Raw genomic sequence first — 18,896 nt, forward strand, 5'->3', positions numbered from 1 at the left:
GTGGTTTGGGCGGGCACAGGGGTACCGGTTGCCTCCCTGAACACCAACCAGTACCGCTGGGCACTCCCTGGACGAGGCCCCCCCTCGATACGGAGGCCCTAGCGCGCAGCTGGCCGCGGGACAAGCAGAAGTACGCTTCCCCCAGTGAGCTTCATTGCGCAGGTCCTGTGCAAGGTCTGGGAAGGGAGTATCAAGTGCTGCTAGTTGCGCCTTACGGGCCCAACTACACTTGGTCCTCGGAGCTAATACTCCTGATGACAACTCCCCCTGGCCAAATCCCCTGGCGAAGGTACTCGCAGGGGATGGGCACGTTGTGGCATTCGAGCCGGACCTTTGGGTCCGGCTCCTGGATGGGACGAGGAGTCCTGGATGATCTACCCCCCACAGTGGTGGAGACTATCACTCAGGCAAGGGCCATGCCCACAAGGCTGGATACCTTTAAGTGGCGCCCCTTCTCGTCCTGGTGCTCTTCTCGAGGAGAAGACCTGCGGAATTGTACGCTCAGGAACGTGCTGTCCTATTGCAGGAGAGGCTGGGGAGTAATCTCCCCTTCCACATTGGAGCGTGGGTACCCGCTGTCGCGGTTATCACGTACCAGTTGCTGGTGAGCCTCTGGGGCGGCATGACCTGATTATTAGGTTCCTCTAGGGCGCGAGGGGCTAAGGCCTCGTACGCGCCCCGTACCCTCTTGGGGCCTTAAGGTGGACCTTTGGGTCCCCTTTTTTTCGGGCCCTGCGGAGAGCCCCCTTCCTCATTCTGCGAGGGGGGTTGGCTCTCCTGCTGGGGCTCGAGTCCATCCACAGGGTGAGGCACCTGCAAGCATTCCGTGTCCACCGATTGCCAAAATTCAGGCCCGGTGACTCTCACGTGATCCTGAGACCCCGGCCGGCTTACGTGCCCAAAGTTCCGCCGCCCCCCTTTGGGAACTAGGTGGTGAACTTGCAGGCGCTCCCACACCGGGAGAAAGACCCAACCTGTACGTGGGGTGTCCAGTAAGCGCATTGCGCCTCTACTTGAACCACACGTAGGGCTTCAAGGCCCTGAGCAGCTCTTGTCTGTTATGGAGGTCAGCAACGGGAGTGCTGTCTCCGAGGAGAGTTGTCGCTCTGGATCGCACACGCCGTCACTACGGCGTGCCGATCCTAGCCCGTGCCCATTTGAGTGACGGTACACTCCGCTCGGGGTGTGGCGTCCTCGTGGGCATCGGCTCAGTGCGCCTCTCTGGCAGACGTCTGTAGTCAAGTCAAGTCAAGTCAAGTCAGCTTTATTTATATAGCGCTTTTTACAATTTTCATTGTTACAAAGCAGCTGTACAAGAAAACATTGACTATAAGTAAAACATAAAAGGTTATGGAAGTCAAAACACAGGTCAAATATCAGACACACAATAAATTCCTATATGCAGTGTTAATTAAATAAGACTATCAAATTCTAGCAGCCCCCCCGGCCAGGCAAACAGTGCAAAACAGTATGCAAACGGTGGCGAGGAACCCAAAACTCCATTGGAGGAGAAAAAAAACCTCAGAGGAAGACCAGGCCTAACCAGGGGATTCCAGTTCCCCTCTGGCAAAAACTGCAACCTCTGCACAAGCTCGAAAGTGCTTGCACAACAAGGCAAAATAAAAAACAAAGTTAGATTTAAAATTATCATTAATAATCTAATAGCGACTGAAGTTTTGTAGCGCCGCCACGTCCTTCGTCCAGCATTTGTCAGGTAGAGTAGCGGGTTGGGCTACGCTATACCTCGCAGAGGCTTGCAACCTCCGTGGGGTACCGGCAGCTCGAGTCTTGCCAACAGGTGAGACCAGCGGTCGTAGGGCGAACGCCTGCGCATAGCGCCATTCCCCTTCTTAGGTGGATCAGTGCGCTATGGGCTGCCTCCCTTCTTTCCCCAAGGGTGAAGAATAGGCAGTCCGTCCATCCATCAATAAGCACTCAGGGCGGCGGGCTCGGCGGAGCAGCCCTGCCGCCTATGGCCGGGTATCAAGCTGAGTTATTACATATAGCTCTAACCGGACCTAGTGCCCCACACATAGTAACCCCCCACTAGTGTGGTTCCGTCTGAGATGTCGTCATGAGATGGTTCCCCGCGTGGCAACCCATGACCTCCCCCAGGTGGACATCCACCTTGCGGCATTCCACACATACCTCCCATGAGTTCTCCCCTATTTGGTGAGACCATGTTGGTGTCTCCACTGTATTCCCCTCTATGGTGGGAAGTGGTCTCCGTAGCGCACGTCCACATTGAGGGAACAGCGCTTACCCAGTAGCCCTACGGTACCGGACGGCTTCTCATTTAGAGAACAAGGCCTCCGTCTGTGGTGGCCGAGGGCAATGGCTACTCATCTTTGCCAAAAGCTCTGGGAGCCCCTGCCTGCCCACTGGAAGTTTACAAATTTCGCGATAACGCTCACGTGTGGCTCGCCCAGGCCGGTCAACGTCGCTTCGCTAGAGATTGTGACGCGGCTTAGTGCTGTGGCGTTTTCAATAGGAACCCCATCTGTCGGTTCGACACAACGTCGAGAGACCGACAGAAAGGGAACGTCTTGGTTACGTATGTAACCTCTGTTCCCTGATGGAGGGAACGAGACGTTGTGTCCCTCATGCCACAACACTAGCCGTCCGCTGCAGCGATCGTGACATGCTCTCAGGCTCCTCAGCACAAAAGGTGAATGAATGAGCACGCCGGCTCCCCATTTATACCCGGATATTCAGGGGCGGAGCCCGGCATGCAAATTTCATTCGCCAATTTCATTGGCCTTTTCAAAATAGTCAGAAGATGATAGGTTCTCAGGGGCAAACCCCATCTGTCGGTTCGACACAACGTCTCGTTCCCTCCGTCAGGGAACAGAGGTTACATACGTAACCGAGACGTTATGTTCTGGTCTTGTTTTTCCCGCTTGTGGGATTTTCTGTTCACTCTTGCTTTAATAAATGAGTTTTGTTAAAGAGCTGTCTGCATCTGGGTTCTGCTTTATGCACATCTTTACAGCTAGGTGTGTAAAAGAATACAACCACAATGTCTAAACATTTTAATAGAAGTATACATAAAACAGTGTCACATTGTTTCATAAGAAACACTTTTTACACGTGTTTGCCTGAGACTGGAGAGAAACCCTTTGCAGCTCATGAACTGTGACCATAAAAGCTGCTCTTTGCTAAAGTGCTCTGTGTGTGTTTCTGATGTACCTTTGAGCACAGAAATGATTACAAACCCACAACTATAAGAGACCAATCCATGAACAAGAGTAGCAAGCGTGGCCTTTATGAACAAAGCAATTATGTACCGCGTCCCTGTCAGTCTAAAAGAGGAAGGTATGTGGGTTGAAACCGCGTTGATAGTAATGCAAGAGATTATTGCAAATGTAACTGAAGGTTGGAATATTTTTAAATAATTTATCGTCAGATAAATTAATATTTCCCTTAGAATAAATCTCATACATTTAAATTGAGATTCCTGTTTCATATGTAACCATCTTAATCGAAATGTCTTAATATAGCTTAATGTTACATTAGATGTTCCTCACAAGCATGTGCTGTCTTTCTGAGTTGACATGAAATAGCCCTACTGTTCATCTTTTTTTAAATATACACATTGCATTCAAGCATAGGACATTATCCTCCTGCCATATTGGATGTTTTTCTTTGATTTGTAGTTTTACATGAAACTATTCGTCTTGATTCTTCTTTCATACTCTTCGCCAAAGTAGCTGCGATCATTACTTGAGAAACAGTGACACCCGTTGGTCCAGCTGCGAAGCACCGTATCAAATATAGGCGGAACTATTAAGTTGCTTTTGCTGCGGTAGGAATGACTTTGCAGACGTACCACATAAGTGCGCCGTTCATTTATATCCGTGTTTACGCCACTCGCGCGATTTCTCACTATCAAATCGCGTTGTTATGATTGTAATTACATAACAACCATTTTCAAATCCGGACAGCGAGCTTTATTTTCTGTATGTCATCTAAAGAGTCCAAATGGTGAAGAGAAGGCAGAGAAGAATTTTGCGTTATGTGGAAGAGGGCAGTCTCTTAAAGCTGAAGTCATACCTTCGTAAACACAAGGATCTGGAGCTCAACTTCTCTCAGGGCAGCAAGCACAGAAGTCCCCTACACATCGCATGTTCTCACGGTGATGATGCCGTTGTCAGACTGCTGCTGAGACATGGAGCAGATCCTCTACAAACAGACATTAATGGAGAGATACCATTACACCTGGCCGCGAAGAAAGCTCTTAAATACGGCAAAAGAGGTACTTTTTACCTTATTTGTTTAACTGATTATTTGTGGCAGCAGTTTCTCACTTGTTTTAAACCGTATTGAATGCAGCTTATGATGATTTGGTGGTCCCGTTACGAAAACACTGTCCGGAAGCAATGGAGGTTTCTAATAAAGCAGGAGTGTCTCCTCGAGATCTGCTACAGTGGATGAAATCTGAACAGGTCAGTGGGAAATCTACACTATCTAAGCTATTAGTGCATAGTACACTTCATTACATATTTTAACATGTGTGCTAACTTTGAATACTTGTGCTATTATACTAAAATGGAATAAGCGGTAATACATATTGATTGGTAGGGTATATTAGTTTTAGCCTTCAATATCAACGTGTCAAATAGCATATTTGTTTTACTATGTTGTCAAAATTGGTATTTAAAATTGTTACACTTAATGTTATTGACAACCTGATCTATTATGTTTACATTATAAAACAATATTCATAATGCAATATGAATTTAATTTATTTATTTTCACTGAAACAGGGGGGCTTTGAAAATGGATCTCAATGTAATGGCGACCCTGAGCAACAGTGGAGAGAGAAATTGTTCGGTGAATGCCAGGATGAGTTCTTTGAGACTTTTGGACAGTATGAAGGTGAGAATTTTGTTTTGTTTGCGAACACAGTTATGTTTAAAAAGTACCGCGTTAACACAATGATTGAATTTTTCTTAGATTTATTTTATTTTATCATGTTCTACAGTGTGTTAGTGGCATCAAATCTTTTAGTTAAAACATTCCATATTGGTCAGATTTTATTCTGTGAGACATAGCTCTTTTTGAATGTCTGGTTGTCCTACTCATCCTTTATAACTCTTTTATTTATTAATTGTCCTGTCTATTCTAGATGAATTCCTATGGGATGAAAAAGACGAGGAAGACTATGGGGACTGGGCCGATCGGATCAGACGGGAGTATGTTTCTAAGCAACGTGCCAGAGAACAAAGAGAAGCAGCTTCCTCGGGACACAAGAAATCCAAAGGCCGTAAGGAGACGGAAGATGACGAAAGGAGTCGCAAGGAGCTGCTGAAGAGACTGGAGCGAGAACATGCTGAGTATCTGCAGCGTGCAGCCCGAAAGGAGGAGGAGACGCGGCAGGGGCGTAAGAAACACTACGAGGAGCGCTGTGCTGCTACATTTCAGAGCTCCTCAAACAAGGCACCTCAAGGACTTCTGGGATACCATGACATCCCATGGCCGGCCCCCCGCGGCTCACTGGATGAAATGGTGGCCGTTATTTTGCACGGCGCGGACCGTTCCGATGTGCCTGTCTTCCGGAAGTTACTCCGTCGCCAGCAAGCCCTCTGGCACCCGGACAAGTTCGCTCAGCGCTGTGGAGGACGTCTCGTGGAGTCTGACAGACAGAGAATTCTGGACACAGTTACTGCTCTCTCGCAAGAGCTCAACAGACTTGCACAAAACCTTAAATGATAGTGTCATCACTGATCTGAGCAATTCAAATAAACTGCTTTGAATTAGTCTTTGTTCTCATGCTGTTTTGTTATTTAAAGTTTTTGTGAAAGATTACAAATATAAAAGAAGACTGGAAGTTTGTCTAGATTAATTTTAATGAAAAAATATTAATGTAAATAAAGAAATCTTGTCTTTGAGGTGCAGGTCAATATACTAGTACTGCTGCAATATTAAACTCTTTTGTAATGTATATCAATATTTATGTCTATTATAAAGTATTGTAATTTTATGTAACTTTTAATCTATAATTCTGTCTCACATCTGTCATACTGCCATGTTGGTCAGAACTCTACCCAACTTTTTCACCTACTGTTGCATTTATGGTTGAGTGACAATAAAGGGAATTGATACATTGTAAGGCAATTTTTGCATTACGCTTTTGGACAGTATGATGTGAGATTTTTGTTTCCGAACACAGTTATGTTTAAAAAGTACCGTGCATATATAATGATTGAATTTTTCTTAGATTTTTTTTCTTTTATTATTTTAGTGGCATCAAATCTTTGAGTTCAAGACCAAAAAATATCTTTCAATATCAAACTTTTCACTTCCAACTGTACAGGGGTCCAGGAAGGCCCGACCCACACATGAGCTGTGGCAATGAGAGGCATTTTCCTGTTATAAATGTCAGAGCAATTTAGTGAAAGTATTCAAAGTAATTCACATGTAAATATAGTGTAAGTGTTTACTATAAAGTAGTAGAGGACTGTGGATTAAATGGTTTCCTATCAAGACCATCACAATTTCTTTGTGTTTACTATCACGCCTACTGTTTACATTTATAACTGAGAACTTTAAAAGGCCTTTTGCCTTTTATATATTTACATTAAAGACACTTAAACAAAGGATAGGCAGATGCTATTGAGATGGCCTGCCTGCCGCTGGTCTGAAAGAATACGACACGGAATATATTAAAAGGATGCTGAGGTTGCCAGATTACGTGTAATCCATCTCAGTTTTGCTTTTTAAGCATTTAGGGGAGGACACGTACGTCAAATAATTGTAAATATTTACTTTTTCCAATATCGCAGCATCAGTAAATCCAATGTAAATAATTGTTTTAAACAATAAGATGTTTAAACCTTGAAGTATAAATCCCACACGGCCGTCAAACAACAAGTGTCATTTATGAAATCTAAATAAAACAGCTAAATGACACCCACGAGTTACATAAAATATCTTATGAATTCCCACTGTTTTATATTAAATTTGCAGAGCCGTTTTGAATTGCATGGGGGGAGTTTAAACACTGTATCTGGCAACGCAAGGGCGCAATCTATATCACCGGCACGGTTTGTGCTTACGGCACTGAGCTTTTTATTGTACGATTTCATTACGCATCAATCCTTTCTCATATTAGTGTGTTATTAAGGCTTTACGTGTTTAGTGGTTTGCATATCGGCGTATTTTTCTGTACGCTTAATCTCTAATGCTATTTCTGTCGTTCCAATGCCAAGACGGCTATTAAAGGTACAGACGCCTATCGATTATTATTTTGCAGCCAGCTAGGTAAGATACTCTTTAAATATCGCATCTGCACCAAGTTTCATTTATAGTCGTAATAATGCTGAGACTGTTCATTGTGTTGCTAAAAATAGATGTGCTCGTTTAAGGTGTGCGGTGTCATTCTGAATTGCAAAGGCCAGACGCGGATTGCGCGATCAAGGTGGTCGAGAGCGGACAGATAAAATGGGCTTTCGGAGTGAGGAGATGTGCTTGGCGCAGCTGTTCCTACAGTCCGGATCGGCGTACGACTGCATCAGCGAGCTGGGAGAAATTGGACTTGTCGAATTCAGAGATGTAAGTTTGATTTGTTTTACTCTTTTGAAAAACAAAGTCAGCTGCCTGGTATATATTTAGGGCACGATGAGCGCGTTCCGAGCAGCATTGATCAATGCTGTCTAGGTAGCTCACTTGATTTTCACAAAAGAGTGAACATAATAGTCATTGACGTTTCATGTTACTAAAATGATAATTCGTGTATTTTCGTGTGTAATGCATGCATGAAATGCATTGAATAAATTGAGTTTTTAAGTATGCGTGTTTTGGCCTGTTTAGACAGAGCTGCTAATGTGTACTGGCCAGGTTATTGTCCTGGTTATAGCTGATGGGTTGGATCAATTGCTGGCCAAAAACAGATGATGTTCGGTTAAAAGCCAGTGCTTTGTAATCTGCCTCGGGCCCTTTGTCTCTAATTAACCCATTCATATAACCTCTGAGCTGGTTACTGAGTAGGCTATGGGTGAGACCTGTGGTTGGGCTAAGTAATGACACAACTGGTAATTGACAGCCAACTATCATTTACATTTATGCATGCTAGAATAAATTATTCAAAGTAACTAACAGTGCTTGCAGGCTTTACATTTTATCATGTGTTCGCTGGGAATTTAACCCATGACCATTTCTGACCAAATTCTGTCAACATTGACATTTTCTCTGCAGAACACAAAGATGTTGAAAAATGTTGGTAACAATACTGGTAACCTTGTATTGGTTTTGCGTCCATACGAAAGAATGAATGTGTAGAATTGTTCAGTTACTTAAATGTCAGCATTGCCAGCAAATTTGGAGCATTGCACTTTTTAAATAAATGGAAAAAAGGAATTGAGGAAGCTCAGTTACGGGGGTCCGTTTTATTTAAACGGTGAAATAAATGTATATTTGTATACACAAAATATATTTTAATATCCAATATCTGGAGATTTTGGGATTGACACAAAATCTGTCAATTGGTGTAAATGATTATTATCAGAAATTTTTTATAATCCATAAAATCACATCAACCGACAAGATCGTATACTGCATCTCAAAGAATCATAATCTGATCATAATTTCAACCTGTTCCAGCTCAATCCCATTGTCAGCTCCTTCCAGCGGCGTTTCGTCAGTGAGATCAAGAGATGTGAGGAGATGGAGAGGATTCTGGGTAAGAGATCTTTATAAAGTCTCAACCTCTCCTGCTGAGAATCTTTAAAGGGTGATGTTGTCTATAAGACTACTATGCTTGCTCTTCTCTACATTTCTTAAAGTCAGTCTAAACTGGTTTCTTGGTTTTAGCTGGGTGTCCTCCACCTTTTTAAGTATATTGCAAATACCTCCATTTAAGATAAAAAAGAACATCATAAAAATGTAGTTTTGTTGTGAGTAACACAACAGACATAAATAAGACAGGAGTCTTCAGACTTTATGCTGAGGACTATTTTTGTGTAAAAGATGAGGCTTTGATCTGAATTGAGCTCTTTTTATGTAATAAGACCCATCATGCTCCTATCAAGAAAAACATAACCGTTTTTATTTCCATCCCTTACAGGATATTTGCTGAGAGAAATTAAGAAGGCTAATATTGCAGTGCCAGAAGCTGAAGTTCTTCCTGCTGCTCCTGCACCCAAAAATGTCTTAGAGATCATGGTAAGTGTTGAGATATTCCAGACAGAAGGTGCCAGACATATTTCTCATTTTACCAAACTCTCATCCCTTAAACTTGAATATTATCCACAGATATAAGAGGTTCCTCAAATCAACGCAGAGGTTTGATTTACGTGACTAACTCGTGAGATTTTTTATCTTTGCCTGGCAAAATTTATTTTTCTGACTTTATGTTTTTCCAAATCATATGTCAGGACCCAAATATCTTAGAAGAGTGTTGGTGGGCTCAATTCTAATCAATTTAATTGAATTTAGTTTATTGTTTCAATGTTGCATTATTTTAAAGCAGCTTTACATAGAAATTAAATGATAAATTAGTCAGTAATATAATATAATGCTTATTAACACCCAAACGGAGAAAAGAATATCTCTCTTTTGCAATTACTGCATGTATATATTAGGTTTAATGGCCATGTGCTGTGTGGTTGGGGTAATTGATTTCATACGAGAGGTTACTGTAGGCCTGGGCTTGAAGATCCGGCGCTGGGTAATTGACCGTGTCAAGTCAGCCGGAGTGATTGATTATTGTACATTGAGGTGAGAGAAATCATGCTGAATGTGAACGGAGAGAATTGATTGTGTGGTCTACTATGTTAAGGCCATTAAAAAAATATCTAGACATGGAAACTGTTTAGCCTTTTGAATGAAGAACCGGGCAATGTTGAAGAGTTTTCTTGATCAGTTTCCGAGGCATTAGTGTTTTGTTATGTTCATAAATATTGTATGTTCAAGTATGATTTGTTTTAACATCATTGACGGAAAATCGTTTCATGTCATAAGGAGCAACTGCAGAGGTTGGAGGTGGAGCTCAGCGAGGTCGCCAAGAATAAAGAAAAGCTTCAGAGGAACCTCTTAGAACTAACCGAGTACACGCACATGCTGAGAATCACTCGAACCTTCATGCACAGCCGATCCAGGGTGGGTCCTCGTGTGTGTTTATGCTCGCATACAAACTGTTTATTCACTTCTTGACCCACTCTATAGTCACCATGAAATCATATATTGCATTGTTTATTATAAATGATTTATCCTTTCCGGTCATTATTGCTTTAAAACTCATGCGCTCGTTATCTATCTAAAATGTATCTACGATCTGGAGTGGTGATGCTCCTCCGGCGGGGTCAGTTTGATGGCGTGAGCAGAACATCTGTTGAAATGCCAACTTTTCTAGATCCAATCAATTCACATTGGAGTAAACATTTAGAAATATATAAAATAATAATTTAAGCAGTTGTTTGAGACTTCTGGTTTACAGGGATGTTTAATTTATATAGATTTTTTTTATATTTACATTAAGTCATTTAGCAGATGCTTTAAGATTAATATGCAATTTATTCAGTATTTAGACAAAATTAAAAATCAACATTTGGTCTGCAAATCCCCTAAAAGTGACACTTTCTAGTATTTTAGGCCTTAAGTCTATAGCCTTGTTATTCTCAACAGTATTCTCAATAGTTTTTCATTCCCATTTATTTTAGGAATTTTGTCAATTGAATTGTATTAACAAAATAAAAATCACACACTCTTCCTGACTGTTACAAAACAAAATATCATTTTTTTACACTCCTAACTGGAAAGTGACTGAAGAGGCCACATGTGAAGTTAAGAGTCCTTTTCTCTTCAATATTGTGTCAAAAAAACTTTCTTTATCAGAAGAGAGGAATAAGGAAATTGTCTAATGCATTTATTTAATGATGACCAAAATTAAAGCATGTCACATCATAATTATGATTAAAAATATTGCAAATCATAAAAAGTTATAAGATCCTTCTTCTCAGGATGCACACAAAGGCAATGTTTCCCTTTGCGTTTCCTATTGAGATTTCTCTTCTGTTAAATACGACACCAAGTAGTAGTTGAATACTTTTTCTTTCTGAGAATATCATTATTTGTAGATATATAAATCTATGTTTATTGAATGTGTAAATGTGTTCAGCATGAAGCCCTGGGTCCCCAGTATGAGGAGTTCCCCTCTCTGGACACTGAAGCAGTGACAGGCTGCACCAGTATGCAGAGGCTGGGTGCCAAACTCGGGTGAGTCACACACACTCACAGCCTCTCAGACTAAACAGTGTCATGGTGAGCAGTTCTGCTAAACGGGTCATTGTGTTTTTATGACAAAAGATGCACATCTCAATAGAAATCCACATTAAACTCACTGCCAAGTTGCCAGATGGTGTAGTTACAGCAGATTTTTACGGGGCGATGATAACCAGAAAAACATTGAACCCTTTGTGTTACCCAAAGGCTGATTTAGTAATGTAAATACTTTTTACTAAATAGTTTTTGACAAATTGTATGTTCCCTGGGAAAATATTTTAGCTGGCTAAAATGAATTGATTTTGAAAATTGTAATTTTTTTCAATCATTTATCAACACTGTAGAGTAATAAGCGTATTGTTTTTTACTAGTCTTGAAATCATCTCGATTATCAATGGTGTTTTTCACCACATGTCATATTTTGTCCAGCAAACATGTTTTTAAATGTATTAAATTATTTGTTTACATAACAGCAGTATAATACTAATACTAATAATTATATTGCATTGACTTTCCTGCTGCTATTACACATTAAAATGTATACGGAAGTTTTTGTAATATATGAAAATAAAATATGAATTTAAAATAAATATTCAAAGTTCGTTTTTATCACATTTTAAATATTTACAAAAAATGTTTGTGGTCTGGCAGGGCAGGTAAAAATGTGAAGCAGAAGATGAATCCTTATTGTTGAATTGTTGAACCTTGCATCACATGACACCGCGTGTTATGTGTGTGATTGTGTCACTGTATTGTGCACTGCAGGTTTGTCTCAGGGCTGATTCAGAGAGCGAAGGTGGAAGCGTTCGAGCGCATGCTTTGGCGAGTCTGTAAAGGTTACACCATCCTCAGCTACACAGAAGTGGATGAAAGCCTGGCTGATCTTGACACGGTATCCAAACTCCTCCAAACCAGGACACTGAAATACTGAACTACAGTCATTTCAAATGACTTACTTAGGATAAAGTCAAATTATTTGGTTTAATTGGCTTGATAGTGCAAACATGGCTCTGTTTTGTCACAGTTTCAGATAGTTTTTCAGATAGAGTTAATGCGTCTGCTACTGCTCGAGTGTGTAAATGTGCAGTATTCAGAGTGATTGTGTTGTTTGTTTATGGAGATTCTGTCTTGTGTGTGTCAGGGTGAGATCAATAAGAACGTAGTGTTCCTCATCTCCTTTTGGGGGGATCAAATTGGACAGAAAGTGCAGAAAATTTGTGACTGGTAAGTGAAAGCCGTAATGTAATGTAATGTTTTAAAAATAATTGTTGATATTTTTTCTTTTTATAGACTATTTACACAGAAAATAATCATTTTAATTTATTGTTGAACCAGTTACCACTGTCATCTCTACCCACATCCTGAAACCGATGAAGAACGGGCAGATGTAATGGACAGCCTGCGTACACGTATTCAAGACTTACAAAACGTACGCGTCTTTTGATGACGACGTTGTTATTGGTTGGTCCTCTGTAAAATATTGCTGATAATATTGCAGTCACCAGAGGAGTATCATAATTACATTTGCCTGCAATGTCATAATTAAACGGTTAAATTGCGCATTAGGTTTTACACCGCACTGAGGACTACTTGAAGCAAGTCTTGCATAAGGCATCCGAGTCAGCACATTCATGGATGTTGCAAGTCAAGAAGATGAAAGCCATCTATCACATCCTCAACCTCTGCAGCTTTGATGTCACCAACAAGTGTCTGATCGCTGAGGTCTGGTGCCCGGTTAGTGACCTGACTAACCTCAGGAGGGCGCTAGAGGATGGCTCGGTGAGTACATATTTTCATTCCAGTTATTAGTTTTGTATGTATCATATTTTGCATTAGCTTTTATTTTTATATTTTTATTTTTCATGTTAATTTTAGTTCAGTTTTTAGCAATATTGTTATGTACTTTTATTTATTTATTTATTTCAGTTTTAGTTTAGTTTTTGTAAATGCTCAGGTAATAATTTTATTAGTTTAGATTTTATTGATTTTAATTTATTGCTTAAGCAACATTATATCATATTTGTTTACAAATAATATAATATGTTTTTTTCAGAGAACAATTAGGAAGATATTTTATTTTAATTAACAGAAATGTTTTAATATTTTTCGGTTCAGATTTAGTAAACTTTAGAAACTTCCAGACCGGAAGTTAACTTCAGGCATCTAAATTCTAGCATCTTCAAAGAAGCCACCCTTTGCCTAGAATTTCCTAGCTGTTCTGGACTCTTTCTGAATGCTTTTCTTGATTATTTAGTCAAACGTTTCAAAACACTTTTTTATTTTTATCTACCAAAATAATTTCAAAGATTCAGGCATTCACCTCTAGATGAAAGGATTTTTAAGATCATGAGAGATATTTCAGTCACATTATTGTCTGTGCGGCGGTAGATAAGTGCTGTAATGGCCTTCTCGAATCCCTTTCTTGATAGAGAAAAGGTGACGCGACCGTCCCATCGTTTGTGAACCGCATCCCTAGCAACGACACTCCACCAACACTTCTGAGGAGCAACAAGTTCACCTCCGGCTTTCAGAGTATAGTGGAGGCTTATGGAGTGGGGGACTACAGAGAGGCCAGCCCGAGTTAGTAACCATACAGCATTTTGGTTTATATTAGTTTGAATTCTTGAATTGTGTAATATATTAAATGTTCAATTGGAATAATTTGATTTTATACTTGATTCCTTATATTCCACAGCCCCTTATACCATAATCACCTTTCCGTTCCTGTTTGCGGTTATGTTTGGAGATCTTGGTCACGGTGCCGTCATGACCCTCTGTGCTCTGTGGATGGTGTTGACCGAGAAGGACCACACACGGAGACGACCAGGAAATGAGGTCAGAGGAATCAAGTACTTGAATAAAAATTGCTCAGTAAATTCAGTAAACTTTGTTTGATATGAACTGTAAATGGTCTTTTGTCACATCTCAGATCTGGAGGACCTTTTTTGATGGCCGCTACATCATGCTTATGATGGGACTGTTCTCCATATACACTGGGCTGATTTACAATGACTGTTTCTCCAAATCCCTTAACATCTTTGGCTCGTCATGGAGCGTCAAGGCCATGTTTACAGAGCAGCAGTGGTCGTAAGTCAAAAATACACAACAATCATGTTCAAAAAAGTGTGTTTACTTGCAAAGAATTCACTCTATTGTGTTTTATTAGAGGTGTCACAGACATTTATGTTATTTATCTCTCTTTTTTTGTGGTTTAGGAATGAAACTCTACAAACGAACGCTTTACTAACCTTGGATCCCAACATTTCTGGCGTGTTTTCTGGCCCTTATCCATTGGGCATTGATCCAGTGAGTACACACTCTCTCAAGATTCATAAAACACTTCTGTGGATGGCAGCCACATATTAAAAGAAGACCGTGAGGATCAGAATAATTCACTGATGTCAATACAGAGCTCTAATTTATTGTGCTCGATTGGCCCATAGATCTGGAACATGGCCGTCAATCGTCTGGCTTTCCTCAACTCTTACAAGATGAAGATGTCTGTGATCATTGGAGTCATCCACATGAGCTTTGGTGTGGGGCTCAGTGTCTTTAACTACATGTGAGGGATCTCAAATTAAACTTCCAAGTGTTTCCGTAAGAAAAATCACAGATGAGATCTTTACGTGAGATCTTTAGATTAAATGGAGGGCAAATGGAAATGTCATACTTTCTATATTAAGCTTTCTGCCTCCCTTCTTTCTTCCTCTCTCTGTATTTACAGACACTTCAGACAGAAGTTTAAGATCTATCTTCTCTTTCTCCCTGAGCTGCTCTTTCTGCTCTGTCTCTTTGGATACTTGGTCTTCATGATCTTTTACAAATGGCTGGCGTTCTCAGTGCGAGACTCCCGGCTGGCTCCGAGCATTCTCATCCACTTTATCAACATGTTCCTAATGCAGGAGAACGACAATACGCCCCTGTATCCTGGGCAGGTGTGTGCTGCGTGTTTGTGTATGTGGACGTGTGAGTTCATTATTAATGTGCCTGATATCTCGGTGTGTGTGACAGATGGGGCTGCAGGTGTTTCTCATGGTGGTGGCTCTGCTATCGGTTCCAGTGCTGTTACTGGGAAAGCCTCTTTACCTCTACTGGCTGCATCATGGTGGGAAGACCCTGAGGGTCCACAGGGTCTGTCTGTTTTTTTGTGTATGTATGTGTTCGTATCTGATGTTATGATATGACTTGTTTAACTCTGTAGATTTGGTGGATTTTCATTAACAGGAAAAATATCATATTTGTTTCTAGATACTACTACACACAATTTTGAGAAATCAAATCCCATTTAGTTTACTTTTTGAATTGTAACTTAAATTTTCATTCTATAGACCCCTTTTTTGTTAGTAAACATCGTGACGAACCGTCAGGACTACGTTCCCTCCAATGAAGAGGCCTGACATCCACACATACCACATAGAGAAAGATGCAAAGAGAGAGAATAACGTCACATCTTTATATATACTAACAGTGGCAAATGTTAGCAAAAACAGCGTGAACACACACTTGACAAATAACATGAGCCTTCTCTCTGTTCCCTCTCCCAGGTTTCTATACACTTGTAGAAAAAGCTACGACAAACAGGTTTCTTTACATTTAATCTTCGATGGTTGGCTAACTACTAGTTGCACAACGAACAAATTTAGCTCTTAAAAAAACGTTAACGTTACATGAAAAATGAACTTGTTCCCCCGGTCCTGATTAGGTGGGGATACATGGGAAGTTTTTAGACACATACCCAAACTATAATCCATACCAACAGAAGACCATAGTTTAGTAAGTGATATAATGTCTAAGCTGTAAATGCAAGCATCTGTGGGGATCGTTTCTGTGAAGTCCGCTAGTTTTCTTGTGTTGCAACTGGCATGTTCTTTTTGGCAATATAATTCACTCTGTTGATTCTGGCACTTAAAAACATGGCAAGGTGATATTTTAAACTCCTTATGTAGGCAACTCTGCTCTGATTTGTAGTCCAGTTTTCTCCTTGTTTTGCCTCCAGCTAAGGCTGTGATGTAATCGTAACGTCGGCTCAAAAGGGGTCTATTAGCAAGAAGATGAGATCTGTTTAACGTCTCTATTCCTCCAAGAGTTTAAATGGCGAGCAAACGAAAGCAAGTCTCATGTGTCTACAAGAAAAGTCAATATGTTTAAATATTTCAGTATGAACTCATGAATTTCTTATCATATTTACCCAAATTCAGATTGTTTTCCCCATACATTTACAGTTCCTTAGTATTAATGTAATTTTTTAACAATTGTTCCTTTGTTTTTGTTTCTATTTTCCTAAGCAATTTTTATTATGTTTATAATCAAATGAAACACAACTGAGAATTCGAATAAAATCTCCTGAACCATGATAGAGCAACTTTTGAGCAATACAATACTCTTCTGTGATGACAACTAAGCATGTTTTTCTTTACAAAAAGTAAAACAACTTTAAAAAATCTCTTTGGTACTTAAAATACATTTTATTTTCATCAAAGTATTTTAAAAAATGTGAAATCTGAGTGATCTGAATGACATTAAGTTTGAGACCGCTAGCAAAAAAAGTTTCAATTTTAATTTCATTATATATTGTATTATAAATTACTAAGTTGATGCTTCTTACATACTTAATAATACATTTTTTTTATTATGTTTCATTTGACAAACGATTTGTTATTGGCAAGGCTGTATTAAAAAGCAGATCCCAGAGTTCATCGTTGCATTACTCTGTGTGCAGGGCTACGAGAGAGTTCGGCGAGTAAGTGAGGAAGATCTGTCTCCTTCTATAGTTCATGATGAAGAAGATGGACTCAGTGACTCAGGAGGACCTCAAGAGGTTACATCCAAACCATTATTCTCTCACAAACAAAATCATCAATAAAACGCCATCACTTTATTAAAAGACTATCTCTTAAAGCCTTTTCCTAAAAGACTTCCTCACACTGTTCCCTTTCAGTTTGATTTTGGGGATGTTTTCCTGCATCAAGCAATTCACACCATAGAGTTCTGTTTAGGCTGCATCTCTAACTCAGCCTCCTACCTGCGTCTCTGGGCTCTGAGCCTTGCCCATGCCCGTGAGTGCCTGTTTACTAGACTGAAACACCCGCATGTTATATTTTTAACACACCCTTGTGTCTAAGAACACATTTCTAAGGTGTATTTGATGAATAAATGTGACATTGTAATATTAACGGTTTCTTTTCTAAATTTTGCTTTGTTTTAAATTAAACATTTATATTTATCATATAGAATAGCATAAAAGAGTTTCAACTCCGTTGTTGGTTTTTTTTCCAAATGTTTGCCATCAAACCATAGGAAAAATTTGCATTTTAGTCTGTCGACTACCTACTTGTATGTGTGTAATTCAGAACTGTCAGAAGTGTTGTGGGCGATGGTGATGCGTCTGGGGTTAAGGATGAGCTCAAAATTGGGCGTGCTCCTTCTTGTGCCTGTGTTTGGTGTCTTCGCTGTGCTCACGGTCTCCATTCTACTGGTCATGGAGGGTCTTTCGGCTTTTCTTCACGCTTTGCGTCTTCACTGGTGAGGTCACAAACACAGACAGATTCGCTTAGCAGAAATTGTGTATTCATTTGTCTCATATTGTCAGTTTATAAAAGGGTTGCAATTGTTGTTTAATGTTTTCTTTCCATCTCTCTCTCCCCTCTCTGTTTAGTCCACATTTTCTACACTTCAGTTCACAGTTTCTTTTTCCCCCTTGTGTTTTTGCAGGGTTGAATTTCAAAACAAATTCTACAGCGGGACAGGAGTCAAATTTGCCCCATTTGACTTTTCTCTGTTACCCTCTGCCTGTGAGCAGGATGGGTTACTCTGACCTGTGATGTCACCTGTGACTATGAACAGAATACCATTGGCCAATGACATTTGGACCTGAAAGACGTGTTCGTGGTCGGATCAGTAGACTGACCTGACAGTCCTATTTTGCACCCATCCATATCAGAGGTTTCTGGTGCGGGCTATCGGCAGAGGGTTTCGTCAACGTGTGCTGAGGGGTGTTTGTCAACAAAGTCTGGTTCATATATTTATCTTAGGAGATATGACTTGTATTTGGTATTTCACCTTCATGAGCATTTACTGTCATATCTATTTTCAAAGTGCCATAACGACTTTTTCAATGTACAGTTTTGTATGGGACTCGGATATGTACTTTTGCTTGCATTGCTACTATAGATTCTCATAGAAAATGCAGGTAAACCAGGGTGTAGGTGACGCTATCTGTATGATAAACAATGACAAATATAATTTTCAGTATGATATTAAAGTATAATTCACTAAATTGTGTAATGCAGTTTCGGAGGCAGCATTACTTTTGTGTTTCCAGGTCTCTCTTTTAAATAATGAATCATTTTAAATATGCGTGCTTGTGGTTTAACACTGGAAAACACAGTAAAGGTATGCTACACGATAAAACAAGGGAATGCAATTTTGTTTCCTTCTGATTTTCATTGAAATTCCTGTACATTTACATTTGTGTTTCAATCACTTATAAACGAACGAACCATTATTATACATGCGGTGCAAAGGAGTGGTATTTATAGTGGTATTATATAATGTTGTGTGAGTCATTGTGGTGTGTAGTTAATATTTGTTTAAGTCATCATGGTATCGGCAGAATTTATTTAAATTACGTCTTGAAAGTAGGTCATTCCATAGATTTTCCGGGATAATCCATTTAG

At 40.1% G+C, this 18,896-nt stretch overlaps 2 protein-coding genes across 3 annotated transcripts; both read left to right on the forward strand.

The window, feature by feature from the left end:
* The first annotated feature begins 3,754 nt into the window (after window positions 1-3,754).
* nfkbil1 (nuclear factor of kappa light polypeptide gene enhancer in B-cells inhibitor-like 1) lies at window positions 3,755-6,489 on the forward strand. Its single transcript, XM_079448115.1, has 4 exons — window positions 3,755-4,255; window positions 4,333-4,445; window positions 4,767-4,878; window positions 5,129-6,489. The coding sequence occupies exons 1-4, from the start codon at window positions 3,982-3,984 to the stop codon at window positions 5,710-5,712; spliced, it is 1,083 nt and encodes a 360-aa protein (XP_079304241.1). The 5' UTR covers window positions 3,755-3,981; the 3' UTR covers window positions 5,713-6,489.
* Window positions 6,490-7,011: 522 nt separating this feature from the next.
* Window positions 7,012-18,728, forward strand: atp6v0a2a (ATPase H+ transporting V0 subunit a2a). Of its 2 annotated transcripts, none has more exons than XM_079447866.1 (21): window positions 7,012-7,263; window positions 7,368-7,554; window positions 8,602-8,680; window positions 9,065-9,162; window positions 9,961-10,098; window positions 11,117-11,214; window positions 11,986-12,112; window positions 12,362-12,444; window positions 12,556-12,649; window positions 12,787-12,999; window positions 13,650-13,800; window positions 13,916-14,055; window positions 14,150-14,307; window positions 14,436-14,526; window positions 14,664-14,782; window positions 14,945-15,155; window positions 15,232-15,369; window positions 16,940-17,038; window positions 17,159-17,276; window positions 17,571-17,742; window positions 17,932-18,727. In XM_079447866.1, exons 2-21 carry the CDS (start codon window positions 7,444-7,446, stop codon window positions 18,032-18,034), a joined length of 2,541 nt encoding a protein of 846 aa, XP_079303992.1. In that variant the 5' UTR covers window positions 7,012-7,263; window positions 7,368-7,443; the 3' UTR covers window positions 18,035-18,727. The 2 variants fall into 2 exon arrangements, with proteins under 2 accessions (XP_079303992.1, XP_079303993.1); XM_079447867.1 differs by having other exon boundaries at window positions 7,015-7,263; window positions 15,232-15,351; window positions 17,932-18,728.
* The last annotated feature ends 168 nt before the right edge of the window (window positions 18,729-18,896 follow it).

This window comes from Barbatula barbatula (genome assembly GCF_947034865.1).
Source record: "Barbatula barbatula genome assembly, chromosome: 24".
NCBI classification, from domain to species: domain Eukaryota; kingdom Metazoa; phylum Chordata; class Actinopteri; order Cypriniformes; family Nemacheilidae; genus Barbatula; species Barbatula barbatula.

What these genes read in the sequence shown, in the direction of transcription:
- atp6v0a2a (XM_079447866.1), top strand. Translation starts at nt 7,444, where the DNA reads ATGGGCTTTCGGAGTGAGGAGATGTGCTTGGCGCAGCTGTTCCTACAG. An exon ending in GACTTGTCGAATTCAGAGAT is followed by an intron (nt 7,555 to 8,601) that starts GTAAGTTTGATT and finishes AACCTGTTCCAG; the next exon opens with CTCAATCCCATTGTCAGCTC. An exon ending in ACTCAGGAGGACCTCAAGAG is followed by an intron (nt 17,039 to 17,158) that starts GTTACATCCAAA and finishes GTTCCCTTTCAG; the next exon opens with TTTGATTTTGGGGATGTTTT.
- nfkbil1 (XM_079448115.1), top strand. Translation starts at nt 3,982, where the DNA reads ATGGTGAAGAGAAGGCAGAGAAGAATTTTGCGTTATGTGGAAGAGGGC. An exon ending in TCTTAAATACGGCAAAAGAG is followed by an intron (nt 4,256 to 4,332) that starts GTACTTTTTACC and finishes TATTGAATGCAG; the next exon opens with CTTATGATGATTTGGTGGTC. An exon ending in GACTTTTGGACAGTATGAAG is followed by an intron (nt 4,879 to 5,128) that starts GTGAGAATTTTG and finishes TGTCTATTCTAG; the next exon opens with ATGAATTCCTATGGGATGAA.